General features: G+C 32.1%; 2 protein-coding genes and 1 long non-coding RNA gene across 3 annotated transcripts; all 3 read right to left on the bottom strand.

Annotated features, from left to right (window-relative positions):
- Positions 1–1,616: 1,616 nt before the first annotated feature.
- LOC140888134 (small ribosomal subunit protein uS3y) lies at positions 1,617–4,254 on the bottom strand. The gene is made up of 6 exons (XM_073295818.1): positions 4,139–4,254; positions 3,907–4,054; positions 3,610–3,781; positions 2,293–2,347; positions 2,072–2,203; positions 1,617–1,968 (listed from the first exon to the last, which is right to left on the bottom strand). The coding sequence occupies exons 1-6, from the start codon at positions 4,166–4,168 to the stop codon at positions 1,807–1,809; spliced, it is 699 nt and encodes a 232-aa protein (XP_073151919.1). The 5' UTR covers positions 4,169–4,254; the 3' UTR covers positions 1,617–1,806.
- Positions 4,255–5,451: 1,197 nt separating this feature from the next.
- On the bottom strand, positions 5,452–8,404 carry LOC140891812 (stress-response A/B barrel domain-containing protein UP3-like). Its single transcript, XM_073300464.1, has 2 exons — positions 7,586–8,404; positions 5,452–5,651 (listed from the first exon to the last, which is right to left on the bottom strand). Exon 1 carries the CDS (start codon positions 8,345–8,347, stop codon positions 7,592–7,594), a length of 756 nt encoding a protein of 251 aa, XP_073156565.1. The 5' UTR covers positions 8,348–8,404; the 3' UTR covers positions 5,452–5,651; positions 7,586–7,591.
- Positions 8,405–15,935: 7,531 nt separating this feature from the next.
- On the bottom strand, positions 15,936–17,487 carry LOC140893527 (uncharacterized). Its single transcript, XR_012153183.1, has 3 exons — positions 17,406–17,487; positions 17,299–17,331; positions 15,936–16,194 (listed from the first exon to the last, which is right to left on the bottom strand). It is a non-coding gene; the product is annotated as an uncharacterized lncRNA (long non-coding RNA).
- Positions 17,488–20,668: the final 3,181 nt, after the last annotated feature.

Here is a 20,668-nt window from a genome sequence, read left to right as displayed (position 1 = left end):
ACTTCTCATTTATTTCTTTTTCTATCAATAAAATTAAAAATATATCACACTAATAAAATTGTAGTGCAAATAGACATCAGAAAAATTTATAAAAGCTCACTTAAAATCCACCTGCTCTCAATATCCAATTTCATTCGAAAAACACTCAGTTTCATTGAAAATACATTATAAAAAATTGACATTTACCGACATATTTTTAAGGGTACTTATGGATCTCTCTCTCTCCCTCCCTCTCTCTCTCTCTTTTTCTTTTGGGAGTTTATAATTTTTTTAATCTATTTATTCTACTTGTGTCTATTAGCCAAAAATTATATGTAAAATTTAAGAAACAGAAAAATCTAGAAGCCATATCGAAAAATGTTGACGTATTTATATCCTTCATATTGAAATAAAAATCGAGGCATGAACATAAAAGAAAATATATTTATATTAAGGATGATGAAACTGCAACAAAAAATACATTCATTTCAAAATAAAGTGAGCAGCAGTCATAATAATTTATAGACATTTACCGAAATAATTAAATACAAACACACATATCCAAATTATCATGCATCAATCAGTAACTCTTCTACTATACATCAAATAATAAAAAAAATAGTAAAAAAATTAGCTCTCATTATTTTTCCTAGGAATATCATTTTACACAAAACACTCAAACTACAATGTTATTAAATTTGATGAAATTAAATATACTATTAATGATCCTATTAAGTTAGTACAAAAAATGACATAAACAACCTTATGAGCCACAAATAAATAAAATTGTAAAATTGTAAGCTCACAAATCAAACTCATATATTTATAGATAAAATAAATAATAATAATAATAATAATAATAATAATAATAATAATAATAAGTATATATATATATATAGATATATATATATATAATACAGGAAAATAATTAACTATTGAAAACATGAGTAAGAAATTTAGATAATCTATTTAAATTAAGTGCAAATTGCTCAAAAATCTCCAATGCAAACATGTTTTGCTCTGCACTTCCTAGCCACTTTTTTGTACCACAATTTTTGTTAATTTGTACCACATCTTGTATGATTTTGTACCACATCTTGTATTATTTTGTACCACATCTTGTATTATTTTGTACCACATTTTATGATTAGGGACCCCAAAGCAAAACATGTTTGCATTTGGGGATTTTTGAGAAAATTACCCTTAAATTAATGGTGAATTAACAATGAAAGCTGCATATATATATATATATATATATATATATATATATATATAAACTGCCTAATAATAATAATAATAATAATCAATTGTAGAATGTCGTTAATAATGAGAATAATTACAATAATTACATTAACGATCAAAAAATCACACAATAACAATAAGGACAATGAGATGGCGTTTCTAAAAAAATATATTTGAAGTGTTTCCTATATTTTAAAACATCTTATTAACTAGGAGCTTGGAATTATTTAAAATACTTTTTTGTGCAATCACCAAAGTAGTATAATTTAGCAATGATGCAAAAATAACAAAAGGATGAATTCAGTGGTCCATTATTGCACATGAATTTTAAGCACATTTCAAATTATGTTCAACTCCACTTTGAAAAACATGTTGAATTAAACGAAACCAGACAATCATTAAAAATCAATCACTAAAGGAAAAAATTCATTAACTAAACCAAACAAAGTTTGAGGTTATGGATGAAAATTAGTCCAACACATTCCTGCAGTTTTACCCTGTCAAAATATTGCTGATGCACTCGAGAAATGTAGGGGAAAACAGACATCTGACATATATAACATAACTTAAAGAGTTGTTGATTCTCTAAACTTGCACATCAACTTCAGTTGCTTGGATGGGCGGCCTTATGAATTCTTCTTCTTTGGGAGGATGGATTGTGACAAGATCCGGTAGAGGAGTAGTAGGCCCCTGTTTCCCTTTGGGATCCCAGTCGAGCATGATCTTGACCTTGATACCAAGTACACCCTGAACAAAATTAATAAAGAGGGAAGTTAATGGGGGCTGTTCAAACACTACAATATGGTATCTGACGATGGTGGCAAAGTATTTTATATCCATCTTGAAAAACCTGTCTGAGAAGCACATGTCTAACAGCAGAATCGATGTATTCTTTAACCGGTTGTCCAGAAGAAATCATGTAGCCATCCTTAAATTTCATGGATTTAGCACGCTGAGCCCTCAATTTTCCACTCACGATTACCTGAGGTACAAAACCGAAAACATCAAAGACAGCTGTGAGCAATGAGAAAACAAAAACATAAGGCCCAAAAAAGTGATTAATTAGCATACCTCACAACCCTTGGCACCACTCTCCATCACAAATCTTAAGACACCGTAGCATGCCCTGAGGAAAGAAAGCAAAAGACAACTTCAACCTATTTTACAATAGAATTATTGCTTGAAGTAATATGACATTTGACTTCGGATGGTAAAACAATTAAATGTAAATTGGAATGCAAAACATGTGAAATCAGGTTATCAATTTTCGTCTTCTCTGACTATCACAAAAATAAGCATTCATCCCGTTCCACATAAATTTGTACTCACAAGTACAACCATTAGAATTTTGATATACTAATGTCTCCAAGAATGGATTGAAAGAAAGTAAATACGCAATGATACAATTGGGTAAATGATTTATCACGTGTCTTCTTCATGGTTGCCAAATGAACGCCATTACAGATAACGAGTAGGTTCACAAGGATGAAGACAGTATATCTAGTCATCGTCCGACACAAAGAGGCGTTAAAACGACAATTTGCTTTATGGATGACATTAGTAAGAAAAAGCATTAGAATTTAGACACCTATTAATTACTACATCTTAGTAGTAATAAAAAATGGTAAGAAAAAGATCGTAAAGCTAAAGATAACAGGTTTTGAATCAACAGTCAACACAGGTATATTATAATGCAAACGACATGTTAGTCTTCATTTATGACATTAATCAATGCACTCTGAGTTTATTAATTATTAACAACTGAAATCACCAAAGTTTGTGCTACAAGAAATGCTCAAAAGGATGGCAACAGTTCAACATATAGGCAAGAACATCATCATTGCTAACATTAACTTGGTAAAATTAATATACTTTTGGTAACCAGGCAACAAATTGATAAGAAAACTGTGATTGTTACCAAATTAAGGATTAGGAAAGGACAACCAGGTTGATTAACCTATTTTCATGTTTCTTCTCCATGGCAACAGCATGAAGACCAGATCACTTCAGGGGTATGATGCCATGGAGGAAGACAATGAATCTAGTCATCTTCCGACACAAATTGGTGTTGAATCACCAACTCGCTTTATGGATGACATATTAACATTAATAACAAGAGTTGACAAATACAAACAATTCGAAACTATCGAATCTACAAAAGATACAATATTATTTATCCACATGTGATTGAAGCTATGACAACATTCTCTTTAAGGCTTTTAAATCAGATCATTCATAGAAATAGCATATAAACATTCAGCAACTGCAAGCCTACAACAGCCTAACAGGGGCAACGCAGATCAAAGTTTTTAAAGTCATCAATCTAAACCACAGATAAAGACAATTTCCCCGAGAAAAGATTTAAGAAGAATGAAATTGTTTCGTTACCGCCTGACAGCAAGGCCACCAAGGAGCTTGTATCGAAGAGACTCGGCTTGAGCAATGGCGCACAGCCCCCTGTTATTAACCTTCTCAGCATACAACTCCACACTGTTCTCAGGGAACTTGAACCTCTTCTGTACCACAGAGGTCAGCTCCCTAATCCGCCTTCCCTTCTCGCCTATTACGTAAAGAACCAATAAATTCCTAGCCAAATCAGCACATACTTGAATAAAAAACAAAACTTTTAAACAACCCAACAATCATTGAAGAAAACAAGAAAAAATTGCACAGAAATATAATCACCAAGAACATTCTGAGTGCGAGTTGCACGGATTATGATCTCAGTCCTCATGGGAGTGACCCTAACTTCCACTCCAGAGTACCCATCCTCCGCCAGCTCACGCATCAAGACCTCGTTGAGCTCCGCAAAGAAAACTCCATCAGCCACAAACTGGTGACATCCATTCGATCAAAATCAATCAATTATTACACAGAAACAAACTCAAATATGCAACTATCATTTCGCACGACGAACCTTTCTCTTTTTGCTCATTTGAGTCGCCATTTTCGAGTATGCAGAGAGAACGGTGAAGATCCGAGGATCAGTTCAGCTGCGCGGCAATGCCAACTCTCGATAGAGATTAGGGTTTTGATCTCAGCGGGCGGGGGTTATTATAGAAGATCTGACGGCTGAGCTTGCCGTTAAAATGGGCTTTGGGCCCAATTTTCTGTGCCAAAAATGGGCTGATCTTAAGTGGAATATAATTTAATGTAAGAAAAGTTATTCGGCCCATAAAAATTTATAATTTTTTTTTACCAAAATAGGGCTGAACTTAGTGGAATATAGAATGGGCTCGGTTGTGATATAATAAAGATTGGAGCATAAATAACCCCACTCCTCTTTTGAAATTTAAAATTAAAATTGCAATAAATTAAAATCCTATTTGCTACAAATCTCTCGTTTGGAACTATGTAATATGGATTACTAAATGTCTAATTCTTTTTTTTTTTCCTAAATGTCTAATTCTCCTATATGGTTTTATCCTAAATATCTAATTCTTCATAGATGGTTTTTTTTAGCCCAAAATTCTAATTCCTCTTCTTCATCTGAATATTTCTACAATGTTTTTAGTTTGTCGAATTCAAACTCAAAATTCATCGCATATTGATCATCTTCATCTGATACAATTGATTGAAAAATCCGTCAAATGATCGTTTTTAAAAGTTTAAAATTTTAAAAACAAAAACATATTATATATAAATCTAGACGGGCATCTGAGTGGATTTTGAGGCTCCTAAGCGGCAATTAGGCGGTCTAGGGGTCGATTAATGAAACAGCACCGAGAGACATGAACTGTCTAAAAATCGAGACAGTGAACAACTGTCTAGAGCCTAGGCACCACCTAGTGGTCCTAACGCCGCCTTTTAGAACAATGAATTACAAATCCTTAGATTTCAATAATTTTTATTGTTTACAAAAAAGTAATAAATCAAATAATCTTGAGTCCACACTTTAATTTTGTATATATCAATCATATAAAATATAATGAATTTTAAATAACACGTTTATTGTGAGGACTTGAAATCTATCATGATTAACATAAAATACCATATAAGCATATAAGTGGCAAATTTAAATTTTATGGACTTATTTCATAAACAACAAAAATGCAATTAAAAATATTTGAAATCAATTCATTTGAAATACATTAATCCAAGTGCAACCTCACATAAATTTTTGTTACATTTTTTTTTGAAAAAAAAAATTACATCAAGGTTCTAGATCTAGACTTCTAGTTGATGGGTGCGCGGAAGCTAAAATATTTGAGAAACGAAAGTATATATATACGGATTAAATTTTTTGAGAAATTGTTACAAAACACTTTTCATTGGCGGAAGCATTTCCATCTGTTTACAAATCAATGTTTGAGCATTTTATTGCTTACAAAAACCATACAATGTATTATAACTTCCTTCTTCTGTTACAACAACCAAATCCAACCTTCAAAATATTGCAAGTCTCCGTTCACTTGATCCAAATCATGTTCCTGAAAATTATAATAAACCACCAAAAAACAAGTCAAGTCTTTAAGTAAATATCAATACATATTTAAAAAACGTCATGCTTTGACATTTATTAGATTTTTTCAGAATAATTTTGCTCTTCAATTCTATTAGTTTTTCATATCCCAACCGTTGACACTTAGAATTTAGAGCAGACATTGATAATCTAAAAAATGGTGTCACAATGCATATCTAAAGGGCCGGAGTCAGGATCACGCAAGAGGGTGGGCCAACGAAGAAGAACTGAAAGCGTAAACATAATAGATTTTTGATTTTTTTAAAAAAAATAGAGATATTATTAGAAATTAAAAAAAACAAAAAAAACAAGAGAGGGGGAGTAAGCTCAAACCACTCTCAAGATCTAAATAATTAAATAAGTTTCGAGTGAGTTCTAATATAAGGAAGTTGTCGAACATGATCAAAATGCTCAAATTGGATTTTTAATTGCAGCATCTCATGTTCTGCAAAGTTTTTTGGATAAAACTTAGTAGATAAAACGAGATTCATTGCATTCAATTTTCTGCTAGTTTATTTAATACTATTTATTCTATCTATATCAATTAGATTAGATTATGATTCATGAATATAGTAAAAATACGTTGTTATCCACAAATATTTTCGACCAATTATTCAACATATAGAAATAGTCAAACAAAAATAATCAAAAACGCAAAAATTAACAATGCTAATTTCATTTTTTTTACAATAAATTTTAATATTTCTAACATTAATATCGAATGTGTTGTCCCATAATTAAATGAAACAAAGATTTAAAATAAGAAAAAAATAAATAGAAGAATTAAGAAATATATGCTTTCAAGAAACCAAAACCTAATTTTTTGAGAAAAAAATGATTTAAAATACACGATATGAAAAAAAAATACACAAAAAAACCTGAAATCATTTACGAAATGCCCTTATATCTTTTCTTAAAGCAAAACGACCTTAAATCTTAATTGAGTGTTGTGTGTTACTGTGTTGGTCGTCCACTCGAAAGAGTCAAATAGAAAAAATAAATCAAATATCCCATAAAAAAAAAGAGTTTGATCGCCACTTAAAATAAATTACTTTATTTTATTTGAGAAGCCAATTTATTATATATTAAAAAAAATGGGGCACAACCCATTAAAATTTATTAAAAAAAATATCAAACAAAACCAATATTATATATATATATATATATATATATATATATATATATACTAATTTTTTTTTTTGGGGGGGGCCAGGGCCCCACTTAGAGGCTATGTGCCTCCGCCCCTGCATATCTAGATATACCTTGCGGGGCTAATAACTATGCATTGTGCTAGTATTGTTATGTGGTTTGCGATGTACATTATTGGTTGGACTCAGCTGAATTTATTGAACACTGATTAGCCTATAAGCGACTAAAAGTCATACAAAGACACACATCGTGGGCATCGAATTCTCGAGGATGTGCTATGTTACAATTTCATGAAATGTTAGTTTTCTGGGTTTATTCTATCCTCTCATGCTCACCCTGTGTGCAATGCATAACAAAGCCAAAGGTCAGAATCAGAGCTACAATCCTATACTACTGCTCCACTTTATCCAATCTCTCTTCAATCTCTCTTGTGACTATACTATGAGAACCAAAGAAACTAGTTTGTTCCCTCTAGTTAACCTCATAAGTCATAACGAAAGCTCAATCAAATATGTGAAACAACCTAATCGGATACAAGAAAAGACCAATAAGCCACACATAAGTTTCAATCACCAAAGTCATCAACTTTTCACACTTGCACCTTTCTATCTTCAAATCTTTCACCACAAACATCACCAATCCATTCTACCGAAACATAATTCAAAGAAACCGAATGAATGAACTAAATTAAACAATCATTAAAGAGCAAAAACAGCAAGGTGCTTAAGTTTAACCAAAGCTGGAAGAATGTACCATCCCCTAAAGGTTGGCCGTTGCCGCCACCGCGAAATCCAGCACAAGAACCTCATCAAGAAACTCCCTGACCTTATCCTTCTCCTCATTGGCCCGCTCCGACTCCGAATCCAACCCCTCCAACTCCTCCATCCCCTTGAAAACACCAATGGAACATATGGAGAACCCCTTGTTCCTCCCCGGGGAGAAATTTTCTCCAACTGTCAGCTGCTGAATCGAAGGAAATTTCTCCTTGATCCCCTTCAGAACCCTCAAAACCTCATTCTTCCCTCCCTCACCCGCGTCCTCCTTCAGCTTCAAAACAGTCAGCCGCAGGGCCGACCCGGGAGGCGCCGTGACCGGGCCGGAGAAATCCTCGGCAATCCAATCTACGGCCATGACGTCATCCACCACAGGCTTGACGTAGTTACCAACGACGCTGAGGTGGGTGGGGTGGTCCGAGTAGGAAGACAGGTCGGCCTTGGATCTGTAGCGGGAGTGCAGCAAATGAGTGAAGGAGTGGGAGCTGGAGCGGGACCTGGAAATCGGGCCGGCGGAGAAGTGAAGAACCGGGTCGAGGGATATCAGGCCGTTGAGATTGGTGATCATGGCGTTGACTGCGGCGGGGTCGGCGGCGGGCTTCACCTTGAACAGCACTATGTGCTCGACGATTTGGGTGGAATCGGAGGACATTCTGACGGATAATCGGGAGTGGGATTTGAATGGCGCGGCGGAGAAGAAGGGCGGCGTGCGGGCGGCTACCGCTGCTCTTGCACAAAACATAGGCTCACAGCTCACTCACTCAGAGGGTTTCCAGCTCACTGTTATTTTTCTTCACATATCGAAATTAATATATGATCTACATTCATCAAACATAAATTTATATATAAATTAAATATTTCCATCCAATCAAAACACGTGACTAAACTTGTGTTGCATTATGATTAAAATCCTTTTTTTTTTATAAACCCAAAATACAAACTATGATAAAAATTATTTAATGGTTTTGAAAAATATAAGATCATGCGGTGGTTGTAGGCTTGTAGCCTTTTGCTGTTGGAATTTATTTAAGAAAAAGATTTTATGAGTAGTTTTTATTAAATAAAATAATGGGTACTATTGAATATTTACGTAAAAATATATTAACACAAATAATTACCGTAATATTTACCTCGGTCGAGCATCTAACACGCGGAAGTTTTACGCATGCGAGGCTGCTTTGCGTGGAGAACCTCCGTGCTGTGAAGCCCACCACGAGTTTAATTTTATTTATTTATTAAATGGCCAGATTTATGATATCTGGTTTGAAGATCAAAGGGCCACAAAAATCTTGTATTTTTATTTAAAAAACAAAAAAAATAAAAAAATGGCGGAGGGAAAAAAAAAATAAAGAAAGGTTGGGATGATGTGACCGTTGCAGATCAACAGTCGGATCGATCTCAGCCTGAATTTTCGTTAAAAAAATTATTAAAAAATAGAAAAAAGATCAGATATTTTTTTTTAAATTTTTGAACAAGTACAAACGATCATATTTTCAAAATTCAAGCATTCATCTATAAATTATTTTGGATGCATCTCATAAAATTCACAATTGCTTCCACTTGAATTCCAAAATCAATATTCTTCAAATTTCATTTCATTTTCAATCCAATTTCAAAAAATAGATTAATGGAACAATAATAATCTCAATACTCTTTCACCAAATACTTCTCAATTCACCGACAAGCAAATTTTGAGTTTTATGTTCGACCAAACTCAATCTCCCAAAATCTCATCGAAGTCCCGTCTCCTACTTTTGAAACCACGTCAACTAAATCTAGAAGAAAATAAAAGAAAATGTGGTAAAGACATCAAAAGAAAACCTTGGACAAAAGTTGAAGATGAACGTCTCGCAAAGACATGATGCAACGTTTCCACCAATATGATACTTGCCAATGAGGCAATGATCAAAGCAACACGAGTTTTTGGATATTGGTTTGGAATGAATATAACCATGTCAAATGGATGAAAAGTACGATCATCGGACAATATGTGACAACATTGAAATGATGTTTCAAGATGAGTAATGTTCGCATTCCAAAACAAAATGAGCGAACTTGAAGCACTCAACCAAAGCGGATTTTCATTTGATATGGGGTATGAATACATAAATTTTTTAAAATTAAAATTCAACATATTCAAACTTGTTTTTTTTTGTTTAGCATGCTCGAGCTCAGATGATATACGAGCAAGATCATACCATTCATGGTCCGATGAAAAAACTTGGTTAGTCTTGAAGGATCAACAAAAATGGAAGTTATGGTTTTTCGATAAATTCGTAGGAGGTTCGACGAATGCTACGAATAAGTTGAAGAATATTGATGGTGAATCCTCTCCATCTTCACATCATCTGATACAAAAACCGTCAAATAATGAGATGACCTGCAAGAAGTGAGTAAAATCACTAGGTCGATGGGAATGAAGGCCTTCAAAAAGACAATGAGAGGAGAATGATCAAAAGATACAAATAGTAGAGAAAAAAAGGATGATGAGAGGATTGTTTTGACAAAAGAGCATTATCAACAATGTCTCAAAATATGAAAAAAAAAAAGTTTGAAATGAGGATGATGAAGGACGAGAAGAGGTTGAGAAAACAACAAAGAATGAAGATAGAGCAAAACAATCGAATCATGAAAAAAGATGTTAATGATTTGACATTCAACATCAGTATGACATGAAGATGCAAAAACAAATTCTTCGAAAAATATTCAATTAGTAATTTATTTCGGTGGTATTTCATTATATTTTATTCGGTTGTAATATTTTAAATTTATTGTTTTTTTAATTTTATTTCATGTCTTTTGTTATTTCGTATATTTTTTTTTATTTTGTGTGTTTTATAATTCAAGTAATTTTTAAATTTTAATTATATGTATTTTAAATTTGTTATATTTATGTGCGATTTTATTATGTTGTAAAAAAATTAGTTAAATAATTAAAATAAAAAAAAATAATATTTCAACATCATCACTACAACATCACCACAATACTTTAGAAACATATATATAATGAAGTTATCAACACCTATATTATCATGCGATCAATTTATCAACACCACCACAATAACTTTATCACAATATTGTTGAACATGTTCTTATAGAATATGATCTACATTCAAACATAAATTTATATATAAATTAAATATTTCTATCCCATAATAACACGTGACTACTTGCGTTGCATAATTTTTTTCTATATCAATTTAGTTAATTTTATAGTTTTTTGATTGTTATTAGATACGATTAAAATCTTTTTTTATATAAACCCAAAATATAAACGGTGATAAAAATTATTTTATGGTTTTGAAAATGTAAGATCATGTTCCTTTCAAAAAAGAAAATGTAAGATCATGTGGTGGTTGTAGCCTATTGGTATTAGAATTCATTAAAAACAAAGATTTTATGAGTAGTTTTTTATATATAAAATAATGGGTACCGTTGACTATTTACGTAAAAATATATTAACACAAATAATTACTGTAATATGAATTAAACATGTCAGATTCAAATTTCAAAAGAGATGCTTGTTTTTTTGTTTTAAATAGATACATTTTAAAACACAAATCCTGGAATACATATATTGAAACTAAAAATGGTCCACTAGATTCAATAAAATGAAAAGAAAACCCCAAAAAAAAAAATCACATTTTCACAAGGTATATATTATTATTTTAAGATTATCTATAAATGAAAACTTGCTTAAATAATACACGCGACATGTTTATCGACTATCAACACTACATAATTAGTAATTACTTCGAAGTTCATCCAAATCTAGAGGTCGTTGTATTTTTCGGACCATACATGATCATGAACTATATCTCTTTTTGGCCGTTATTTTGTAAATAAAAAGAAAAGTATAAAATATTTTTTAATCAATATGTATACAAAAATTTCTATCCCATAATAAGATGTAAGCAAATTTGTGTTGAATAAATTTTTTTATATTAATTTAATAATTTTTTATTGTTATGGTTTTGAAATTTTAAGAAAGTTTTAAATGTTAATATAAGAACACGTGGTAGTTATAGCCTAGCTAGCTATCGGAGTGTTAGAATTTATTTTTTTAAAAAAAAAATTATTGATAGTTTTTATTAAATAAAAAGAATGGATACAAATAATTACCATACCAAACATGTCAGATTCAAAAGAAATATATATAACGTGTTTTCTAAATATATTTTAAAGCACGAATCCTTGAATACATATATTGAAACTAAAAATGGTCCACTAGATAATATATAAATCATAATTTCTCAAGGCATAGTATTTTTTCAAAAGATATGAAGTTGTTTAATTGAACAAAAAAAGTGGAACCTTTAATTTTTTTTAAAAAAACACAAATATTTTGTGATCAATACATTCATTCAAGAAACTTAATTAATCAACATTGATATATAAAAGTTTGTTCTCTAGAGCTAGCAACAAAGTTATACGGCGATTCAGAGGCAATTCATTTGCCTATTGCGAAACATCCAAACCTCAAAGTACGTATATAAATAATTATGGTTTTTTTATCGTATTTTTCTTTAAATTCAAAATAATATATAAATTATATCAATACAAAAATTAAAATAGTGAAACACAACTTTAATTAATATAATAGCACAAATTAATTTAATCCGCATGTGTACGACATCAAATTTTAATACAAAGAAGAAATAACGAGTTTTCGTTTTACCAAAACTATATAGCAAGTAGCAAATAAAATCATTTAAACTATATTTAATCTATGAAAGATCATTGAACGATATAAATTAAATATTCAAACTAAAATAAAGCAAATAAGATAGAATTCCAACCAACACAATCAAAGCTGACAAGAAAATTCAATACGTAAAAATTATGAAGATTAATTTCGGTTCTATCAATTCTCATATTATGTCTAACACAAATTTTCTAGCTCCTCCCTCGGTCGCACATAGCATTTATTTTCCAATATTATATTAAAAAATTTCTACTTAAATTTTAATTTAATTTTTCGTTTTTCGTGTTGTGGTTTTTTCATTTAAAATTTAATTTCATTGTTTTTGTGAAAGGTCGTCTGCAAATATCTATATAAAAAAACATATTTCTTTCATTTTAAGTACTATTTTATTATTGTTAAAATTTTTTAACTATGCCAAGTGTTAAGGCTCTTTAGCTCTTAATCGATTCTCCATTATTTTGATCTCTTTAATTCTTTTTGAAGACTTGGAGTTCCTAATCAATTGGAACACCAAATATTTAAAACACTTGAAATTGTAAAATAATAATAACTTGTGTTGATAAAGAAATTGCTAAAAGTATTAAAAATTTTATTAGCAGGTATTAGTTATATTTATTTATACATTTCATTTTTTCAGACTGAATAAATTTAATTATCATCGCCTATGTGATTTCCCCTTTTGCAAAACCCTATTTTGGATCTAAAATATTATTAATATTTTTGAAAATCATCTAAACTATGAGTAACTCTCCCGTGAGACTGTCTCACATTAAACGGGTCAACCCAGTTAAAATTCAAATATCCATCTCATTATTCGGATCAGGCCCATAAATTCTCCTTCACTTATCCTCTCCCACGCCTCTCACGAAGATCCCAAATTTCACGCTAATATTACTCCAACTCCATCGCACTGATTTTTGCTCCTAACTCCATCGCAAATCTCGAAAATCAGTGGACAATCATGGCTGATCTCATCTGCGATCAAGACCTGTTGTAAAAATAGCGCAACAAAAGGAGCTTTGTTCACCCAACTTCTTCATCTTCGAAGCAGAGGACGAGTAAGGGAAGAGGTAAATCTTTTTTTATTTTGTGAAAATGGCGCACAAACTCGCTTTCATCAATTTAGTGTTTCGTGAAATTGGTGGTAAATCTTGACACATGGGTCGAAATTGTGTTTCCTCAGGAATTTATTTAGGTTTTTCGTTTGTAGGGTTTGAATATCATTTACTATGAATTCGGTGTAGTGGTGTGTTGATAATTCTTTTTTAAATTTGATGAAAACTAAATTTTTGCGGTTTTTGTAATGAGTTCAAATTCTATATCTCACATCATTTGTTTTTAACACACACTCGTCAAATTCGGAATAGGTCTGGCTTTCCACCCGTTCGATGGTATATTACAGGCCTCACATCATATTCCAAAAACCTTTTAGTTCTCTTTTACACTCTTGGTTCTTTTGTCAGCACAATTTCTGATGACATACAAAAAACAGATTTGTGTGTAAATAAACCAACAAACAGATCACCTTTAAGTTTTCTTTTTTTTGGCTTACTGAAGATTCGGTCTTTGGGGAAATATCTGTTGATGTTAATGCATTTTTTGTGTTTCGAATAAAAATCAAGAATTGGGAATGAAATTAGTGATTGTTTGAAAGGATTATCTTTTACAGCTTTGTTTGTTTTAGTTAAGATTAAATGCACTGATGACAGTAATGCTTTTATTGATGGAAACCAAATTAATTGAACTGAAATCTATTGCTCCAATTTACCTTTAGTTTCTGATCAATGACATTATTGTGATACGGATTTTCATCTCTAATGCTACTGTCTTGCTACATTTTATGTTGCTTTCTATTTTTGTTTGCCTCATTATGCTTGAAATATCCCTCTTATCATGCCCAGTTTTGTGTTGAAAGTAAGAGAACATTGAGGAAATAGAGCTCATTTTAATCTCCAAGATTTAATGAAGTAGAGGGGATGATTACAGCAGATTGTTAGGACAAGAAAATGTATGAAGTCGATCCTGGGAGACACTATAGAGTATGTGAAACAGCTGCGCAAGAAAATCCAAAAGCTTTAAATGCATACACATGACATGGAGGCAGAAAGGAATAATAGTAAGCGGAGACTTATGCTTGCAGATGGAAGTGTGGCGATGGCAATAATGGTGGGGTGATGCTGAGGGCAGGAGAGTCCAGCAAGCTGCGAGAGGCAGCGAATGTGAAGAATGTCGTGCAATTAGAGGTTTTATAATTCATTAGATCAAACCCAAATAAATAGATTGCAAATATTTATGCAGCGATTTGTGTTCTGTTGAACTTTTGTGCTTTATGTATTGGTAATATTCATACTTCTAATGTTTTCTAATTTTCAAGTAATACCTTTGACCAAACAAGTATTATTTTTGTCACATGTATTAGTTTGTATGATAAAAGTATTAGTTTCATGTCAAAAGTGATACTTTTAACGTATACTTATTTGACATAAAAAAATATTAGTGTGTGTGCTAAACATATTAGTTTTTATGTCAAAAGTATTATTTCTTTCGTATTTGACACAAAAATATTACTATTTTTGTAAACAGTATTAGTTTTTATGCTAAAAGTTTTAAAAGTTATGTCAAACGTATTACTTTAAACGTATATTTATTTGATATAAAAAGTATTATAACGTAAATTTATTTGACGTTTTTCTGTCAAAAATATTATTTCTAACTTATGCTTGTTTGACATAAATAATATTAGTTTTTATGCTAAAAGTATTATCTTTTTGGCAAAAAATATTACTGGCAAAAATTAGCATGTGTTAGAAGTAATTTCTTGGCTATAAAAACTAATACTTTTAACAAAAAACTAATACGTTAGACATAGGAAGTAATACTTTTTATGTCAAATTACCATACATAAAATATTACTTTTGACATAAAAACTAACATTTTTTTACATAAAAAACCAATACATTTAACTTTAAAAAGTAATATTTAATAAAATTTACCAAAAAACGTTAAAAATAATACTTTTGATAGAAAACTAATACTTTTAATATAAAATAATAATAATTTTTATTTAAAAAGTAATACTTTTGACTTAAAATGTAATGTTTTTTATGTTAAATTAGCATATATTAGAAGTAGTACTTTCGACAATTAATAACTAATATTTTTAACATAACTAATGATACTTTTGACATAAGAAGTAATACTTTGCATTTTTTAAGAAAAAATAATTAATTATTTTGATCTAAAAATTATTAATTTCATTGAAATACACATAAATACAAATTAATATGTTTGAACTAATAATTAATACCTTCACGGTAAACAATAATATTCTTGACATTAAAATTAATAATTTTCAATCAAATAAGCATATATTAAAAAAATAATACGTTTAACATAAAACGTAATACTTTTGTCGTGAAACCTAATACTTTGGAAATAAAAAGCAATACTTTTTGTCAAATAAGTATATATTATAGATTAATATTTTTGACATACAAAGTAATATTTTTACTATAAAAACTAATGATTTTAATATAAAAAGTAATACAAAAAATAAGCATATATCACGAAAATAATATTTTTACAATATTTTTTGACATAAAACGTAATACGTTTGTTGTGAAAACTAATACTTTTGAACTAAAAAATAATACTTTTTAATCAAATAAACATATATTACAAAATAATATTTGAGTGAAGGTGTCATTCAAGCCCGTGCTTTCTGGTGAGGAGTGTTTGGGGGCAATGCACGTCGAACTCAAAGGCTTCATGGGCACACATTGAATTGAGATGGTCTGTAGAAGCCAAACCCTGAGGAAATATTCCAATGGTATCAACATTGCATCCGGTTGTTCTTCGATAACCATTGAACCACAAGCTTGTACCTGCGAGCATGTGTACGAACAGATGTGCTTCATGAGTGAATTTTCCTATGTTATGATAACTCTGTCCCAAATTGGAATGTGCGACCTTTATGAAAATAAGGGTTTCAACAATTTGCAGTATAAATAATTAAGGATTTCATCAATATAATCAACTAAATAACAGATAACAAGGGTTCCTCTAAAATAAATACTTTGATTGTTTTTAGGGCAATTTGCTCAAAAATCCCCAAAAGCAAACATGTTTTGCTTTGGGATCCCTAGTCATAAAATGTGGTACAAAACAATACAAGATGTGGTACAAAACCATACAAGATGTGGTACAAATTAACAAAAAATGTGATACAAAAAAATGGCTAGGGAGTGCAGAGCAAAACATGTTTGCATTGGGGATTTTTGAGCAATTTGCACTTGTTTTTATATGAAAATTAACAAGAGTGAAGCTTGTGCATTCTTTTGAAACAAACAAACGCACTAAAAAATTATGAGTGTGGGAAACATAGGCTTCAACAAACCCATCGTTAGGAGACACTTTCATCCACCATTTTCTTGAATAATGACAGATTTTTCTCCCTTCCCGCTTCGTGCGAATTCCGTGATCAAAACATTCCAAGAAAACCACATTATTAACCGGACTTTGGTCAAAAATCTGACAAGCATCTCCCATTCTAGATGCACTGGCATAAGCAACCACCATTGAATTCCAAGAAACAACATTTTTCTCTTCCATTCGACTAAAAATCAAATAAGAACTCTCAACTTCACCACATTTCCCATAAGCATCAATTTGGAAGCAATCACATTGAGATCTAAATTCATGGCAATCGCAACCCGGCGCAGCAGCCCCAACACAGCCAAGCTGGCACATGAATTCACCAAACCTACATCTGTAAACTCATTCATCAACATTGCATTCCTACGACATATTTGCATTTCCCTAAACAAATCAAGCTCGAGTTTGCATAATATATTTCGAGCTCAAACATGGATTGAAAATAAAAGAAATTTTAGCTTGATTGAATGATTAATTGCAAAAAAATTCAACCTCTCAGCACGTATGAATTTAGATCACGAAGTAAATACTAGAATTCGAGATACATATATAACCTTGAGTGACGCCTGAAGGGGAAAAGCTGCTTTCTGGCAACAACATCCAACAAAGATCTCGTCAATTTCAGATTTTTTTTATAAAAAAAAAACAAAAAAATTCTGACCTTATCCTGATACTTAGTCATCGTTCTTCAATGTTAGCGGCGATCTTCTCGGTGGATGACAGCGATTCAAGATGGTTCGTAGCCAGAGATCCTAGAATGTTCGAATCCAATGAGAATCTGGGAAAAGCGCGATAGAATTAGGGCATAAACCGACAAATTGGGAGCAATTAGAATCAGGGTCAGAAACTTAGGCGAGTCGGGTCCGATTGATTATGGGTTAGAGTCCGTCTCACAGATTTGATCCGTGAAACAGTCTCATGCAAGTGTTTGCCCTAAACTATTATTTGATCAATGGGCCGGTGTGATAACTCAACCCATGGCGTATACGGGTATCCCTCCCTCTATGTCCTCGTTAGGATTCAACCGTATGCCTATGACAGCCCATGATTTACGTCACTTGCGGTGATTTGTTTTTGAATAGGCATGCTGCAGTACAGGCCTATCAAGCCTTGTATCCCGGCCGGCGGCAAAGACGACGGTTCGGCTGGTGGCCTTGTTCCCTCGTTGCTGATCATGGCAGATGATGGACCAGGTTGATCTTGTGCCCCACCAAATATGTATCTCAATTAGTCGAACGATCGAATTCTCTCAATATTCGCAATTAACTTTCAAAAAAAAAAAAAACAGTTTCTTGAGTTGTTTTCGAAGGGATCAGAGGACTTTAGTTTACAAATATGAACGTACGAGCAGAAGATGTTCAGCCCTAGCTAGTATCGAGGCAAAAACCCATTGTGTATCAAGAAAACACAAAACCCGTAGGCAAAAACCCATTGTGTATCAAGAAAACACAAAACCCATAAGCAAAAACCCTAAAACTGATGCGCATATACATTACAACGTACCTTTGATTCTTCTTCTAGAAAAGAGAAGTGGTTATGTTGGGATTAATTATCAGGCAGCAAATTTGTTCGAAGAAGATGGGAGGAAATTAAAATCAAACAAGAAGAAAGACTTTGTGATATATGGAAACAAAACAACTTCGCATGTGTTTAATTAATAATGTATCAGTATATATGATACACTACGAATAATATATGGAAAGTCTTTAGTTACTTGGAATCCAAGACGGATATATAGCCTGGGCGAAATATAATTGTAGAAACCCATAATACATTTTAAATTTAGGTTAATAATTTCTAAGTTTCAATATGGAAGTTACAATCCAAAAAAGGAAACATGTAGTCCTAACTCCTCGTACAATTATTATTATCACAAATAATAATAGATTATTCCAGCAAAATGCATTTAAACCTACAATTAAAATTTATATTTTCTATTTATTTATAAAATTTAAAGGGCTATAGCATTTCAAATAAAAAAATCGCTAATTTGTGGGCTCATTGTTCCATATCATCATTAAAATATATCACTCTTTTAAGTATCCAATATTCCAAGTCAAATATCCCACCAACTAAATTTTTATGAGTCTCACTATCACTAATTTAATACTATTACTTAATTTTTTTTATTAAAAAAATCATTTATATTTTTTAGTTTATTTAATTTGTAATTAAATTAATTTAATATATAATTTTTCTATGAATTCAAGAAGTTTGTAACTCCGATCCGGTTGAGGTTGGTCAGCGGTTGGAGAAGTTCAGGAGTATGAAGCTTGATTTTGAGGCTTCATCTGTTATTATATATCATCTGTTATTATCTCTGATATTCTTCGATAGCCAATCACGAGGAATGTGTCCTATATATGTACAAGTAGTATAGATCAATTCCTTTGTGTCTGAGTTTCGGAATACCAAGAAGAATAATTTAATTATCAGACTGAAAAAGGGCTTGAGGCACGCATCGAAGGTGTAAGAGGTCTTTCTGTTTTTACTGTCCTTGTAAAAATGCATTATCTCAATGAAACTCATTATTTCTTTCAATTGTTTTATCTTCTTTAATATTATATGGGAAAATTGCTTTTTTGGTCCTGTATGTTTGTCACTTTGCGATTTTGGTCATTTATATTTTCAAATTGCAGTTTTAGTCCGCTATCTTTATTTTTTTGGCAATTTTAGTCCTTTTTTCGATGTGGCGCTGACGTGGCACCAATTCAATGCTGATGTGGAGCTGACGTGTACAGTGCCACGTCAGCATTTTCGAAGAAAAAGGACCGAAATTGCCAAAAATCGAAACATACAGGACTAAAACTGAAATGTGAAAACATAAAGGACCAAAATCGCAAAGTGACAAACATACAGGACTAAATTTGCAATTTTCCCATATTATATTTGGGGCTCGTTTAATTGCAATCACCAAAAATGGATAAATATTGTGTGATCGATACATTAATCATTCAAGAAACTAATTAATTAATAATCAACATTGATATATAAAAGTTTGTACTGATATATAAGGGGCCTTTGCGATAACTCAAGTACCCACCGACGACTGTACGTGGCCTAGTACATTGAAATCACAAAAATGCATGCTACATGTTAAAACACAAACATTGTGTAATCAATACAATAATATAATTCAAGAATTTGAATTAATTCATAATCAACGTCAATATTGATATATAAAAGCAAGCTAGCTAGCTACCAAGTTATGGCGAAACAGAGGCCATTTGTTCGGCTATGGCGAAACATCCAAATCGTCAAGGTCCCCGACGTGTTGTTCATCAAGTTACTCAGTCCATAGTCTTGGCAAAATTGGATCCAGTTGCTCTTGAGGACGTAGAATTTTGCAGACCAGAAGATGAAGTCCATGGCGTATTCGCCTCCATCCGGACCATAGACGGTCACGGGTATCCCTCCCTCTATGTCCTCGTTAGGATTCAAGTGTATGCCTTTGAGTTCTTTTCTCATCTGCGGCTTCGGCAACATCAGCCTGCACAGCCCATGATTTACATCACTTGCGGTGATTTGTTTTTGAATAGGCATGCTGCAGTACAGGCCTATCAAGCCTTGTATCCTGGCCGGCAAAGACGGTACTTCGGCTAGTGCCCGTGTTCCCTCGGTGCTGATGATCATGGCAGATGCCCTAGATAACCATGAACCAGCCTCGGCCCCTGAAGTGGATATTGCAGGTTCGTGATCTAATTTCCGGATTTTGGGCTTCAGAAAGGATCTCGATTTCTTCGGAGCAGTGAACTTGACTCTTAGTTTCTTGCCCTGGCGGGATTGATCGTCTTCAGATTTTCCGGCGACCATTCTCTTGAGTTCTTCTGCTCTTCGTATGGTTTCTTGATCAAGGTTATTTCTACGTGACAATGCCATGAGATCAAGAGCCCCACCAATCAAGGTATAATCTAATACACCAAC

Source organism: Henckelia pumila, chromosome 3, assembly GCF_033568475.1.
Source record: "Henckelia pumila isolate YLH828 chromosome 3, ASM3356847v2, whole genome shotgun sequence".
Taxonomy (NCBI): domain Eukaryota; kingdom Viridiplantae; phylum Streptophyta; class Magnoliopsida; order Lamiales; family Gesneriaceae; genus Henckelia; species Henckelia pumila.
The sequence above is the reverse complement of the archived record's forward strand: the minus strand, read 5'-3'. Positions and strand labels throughout refer to the sequence as shown.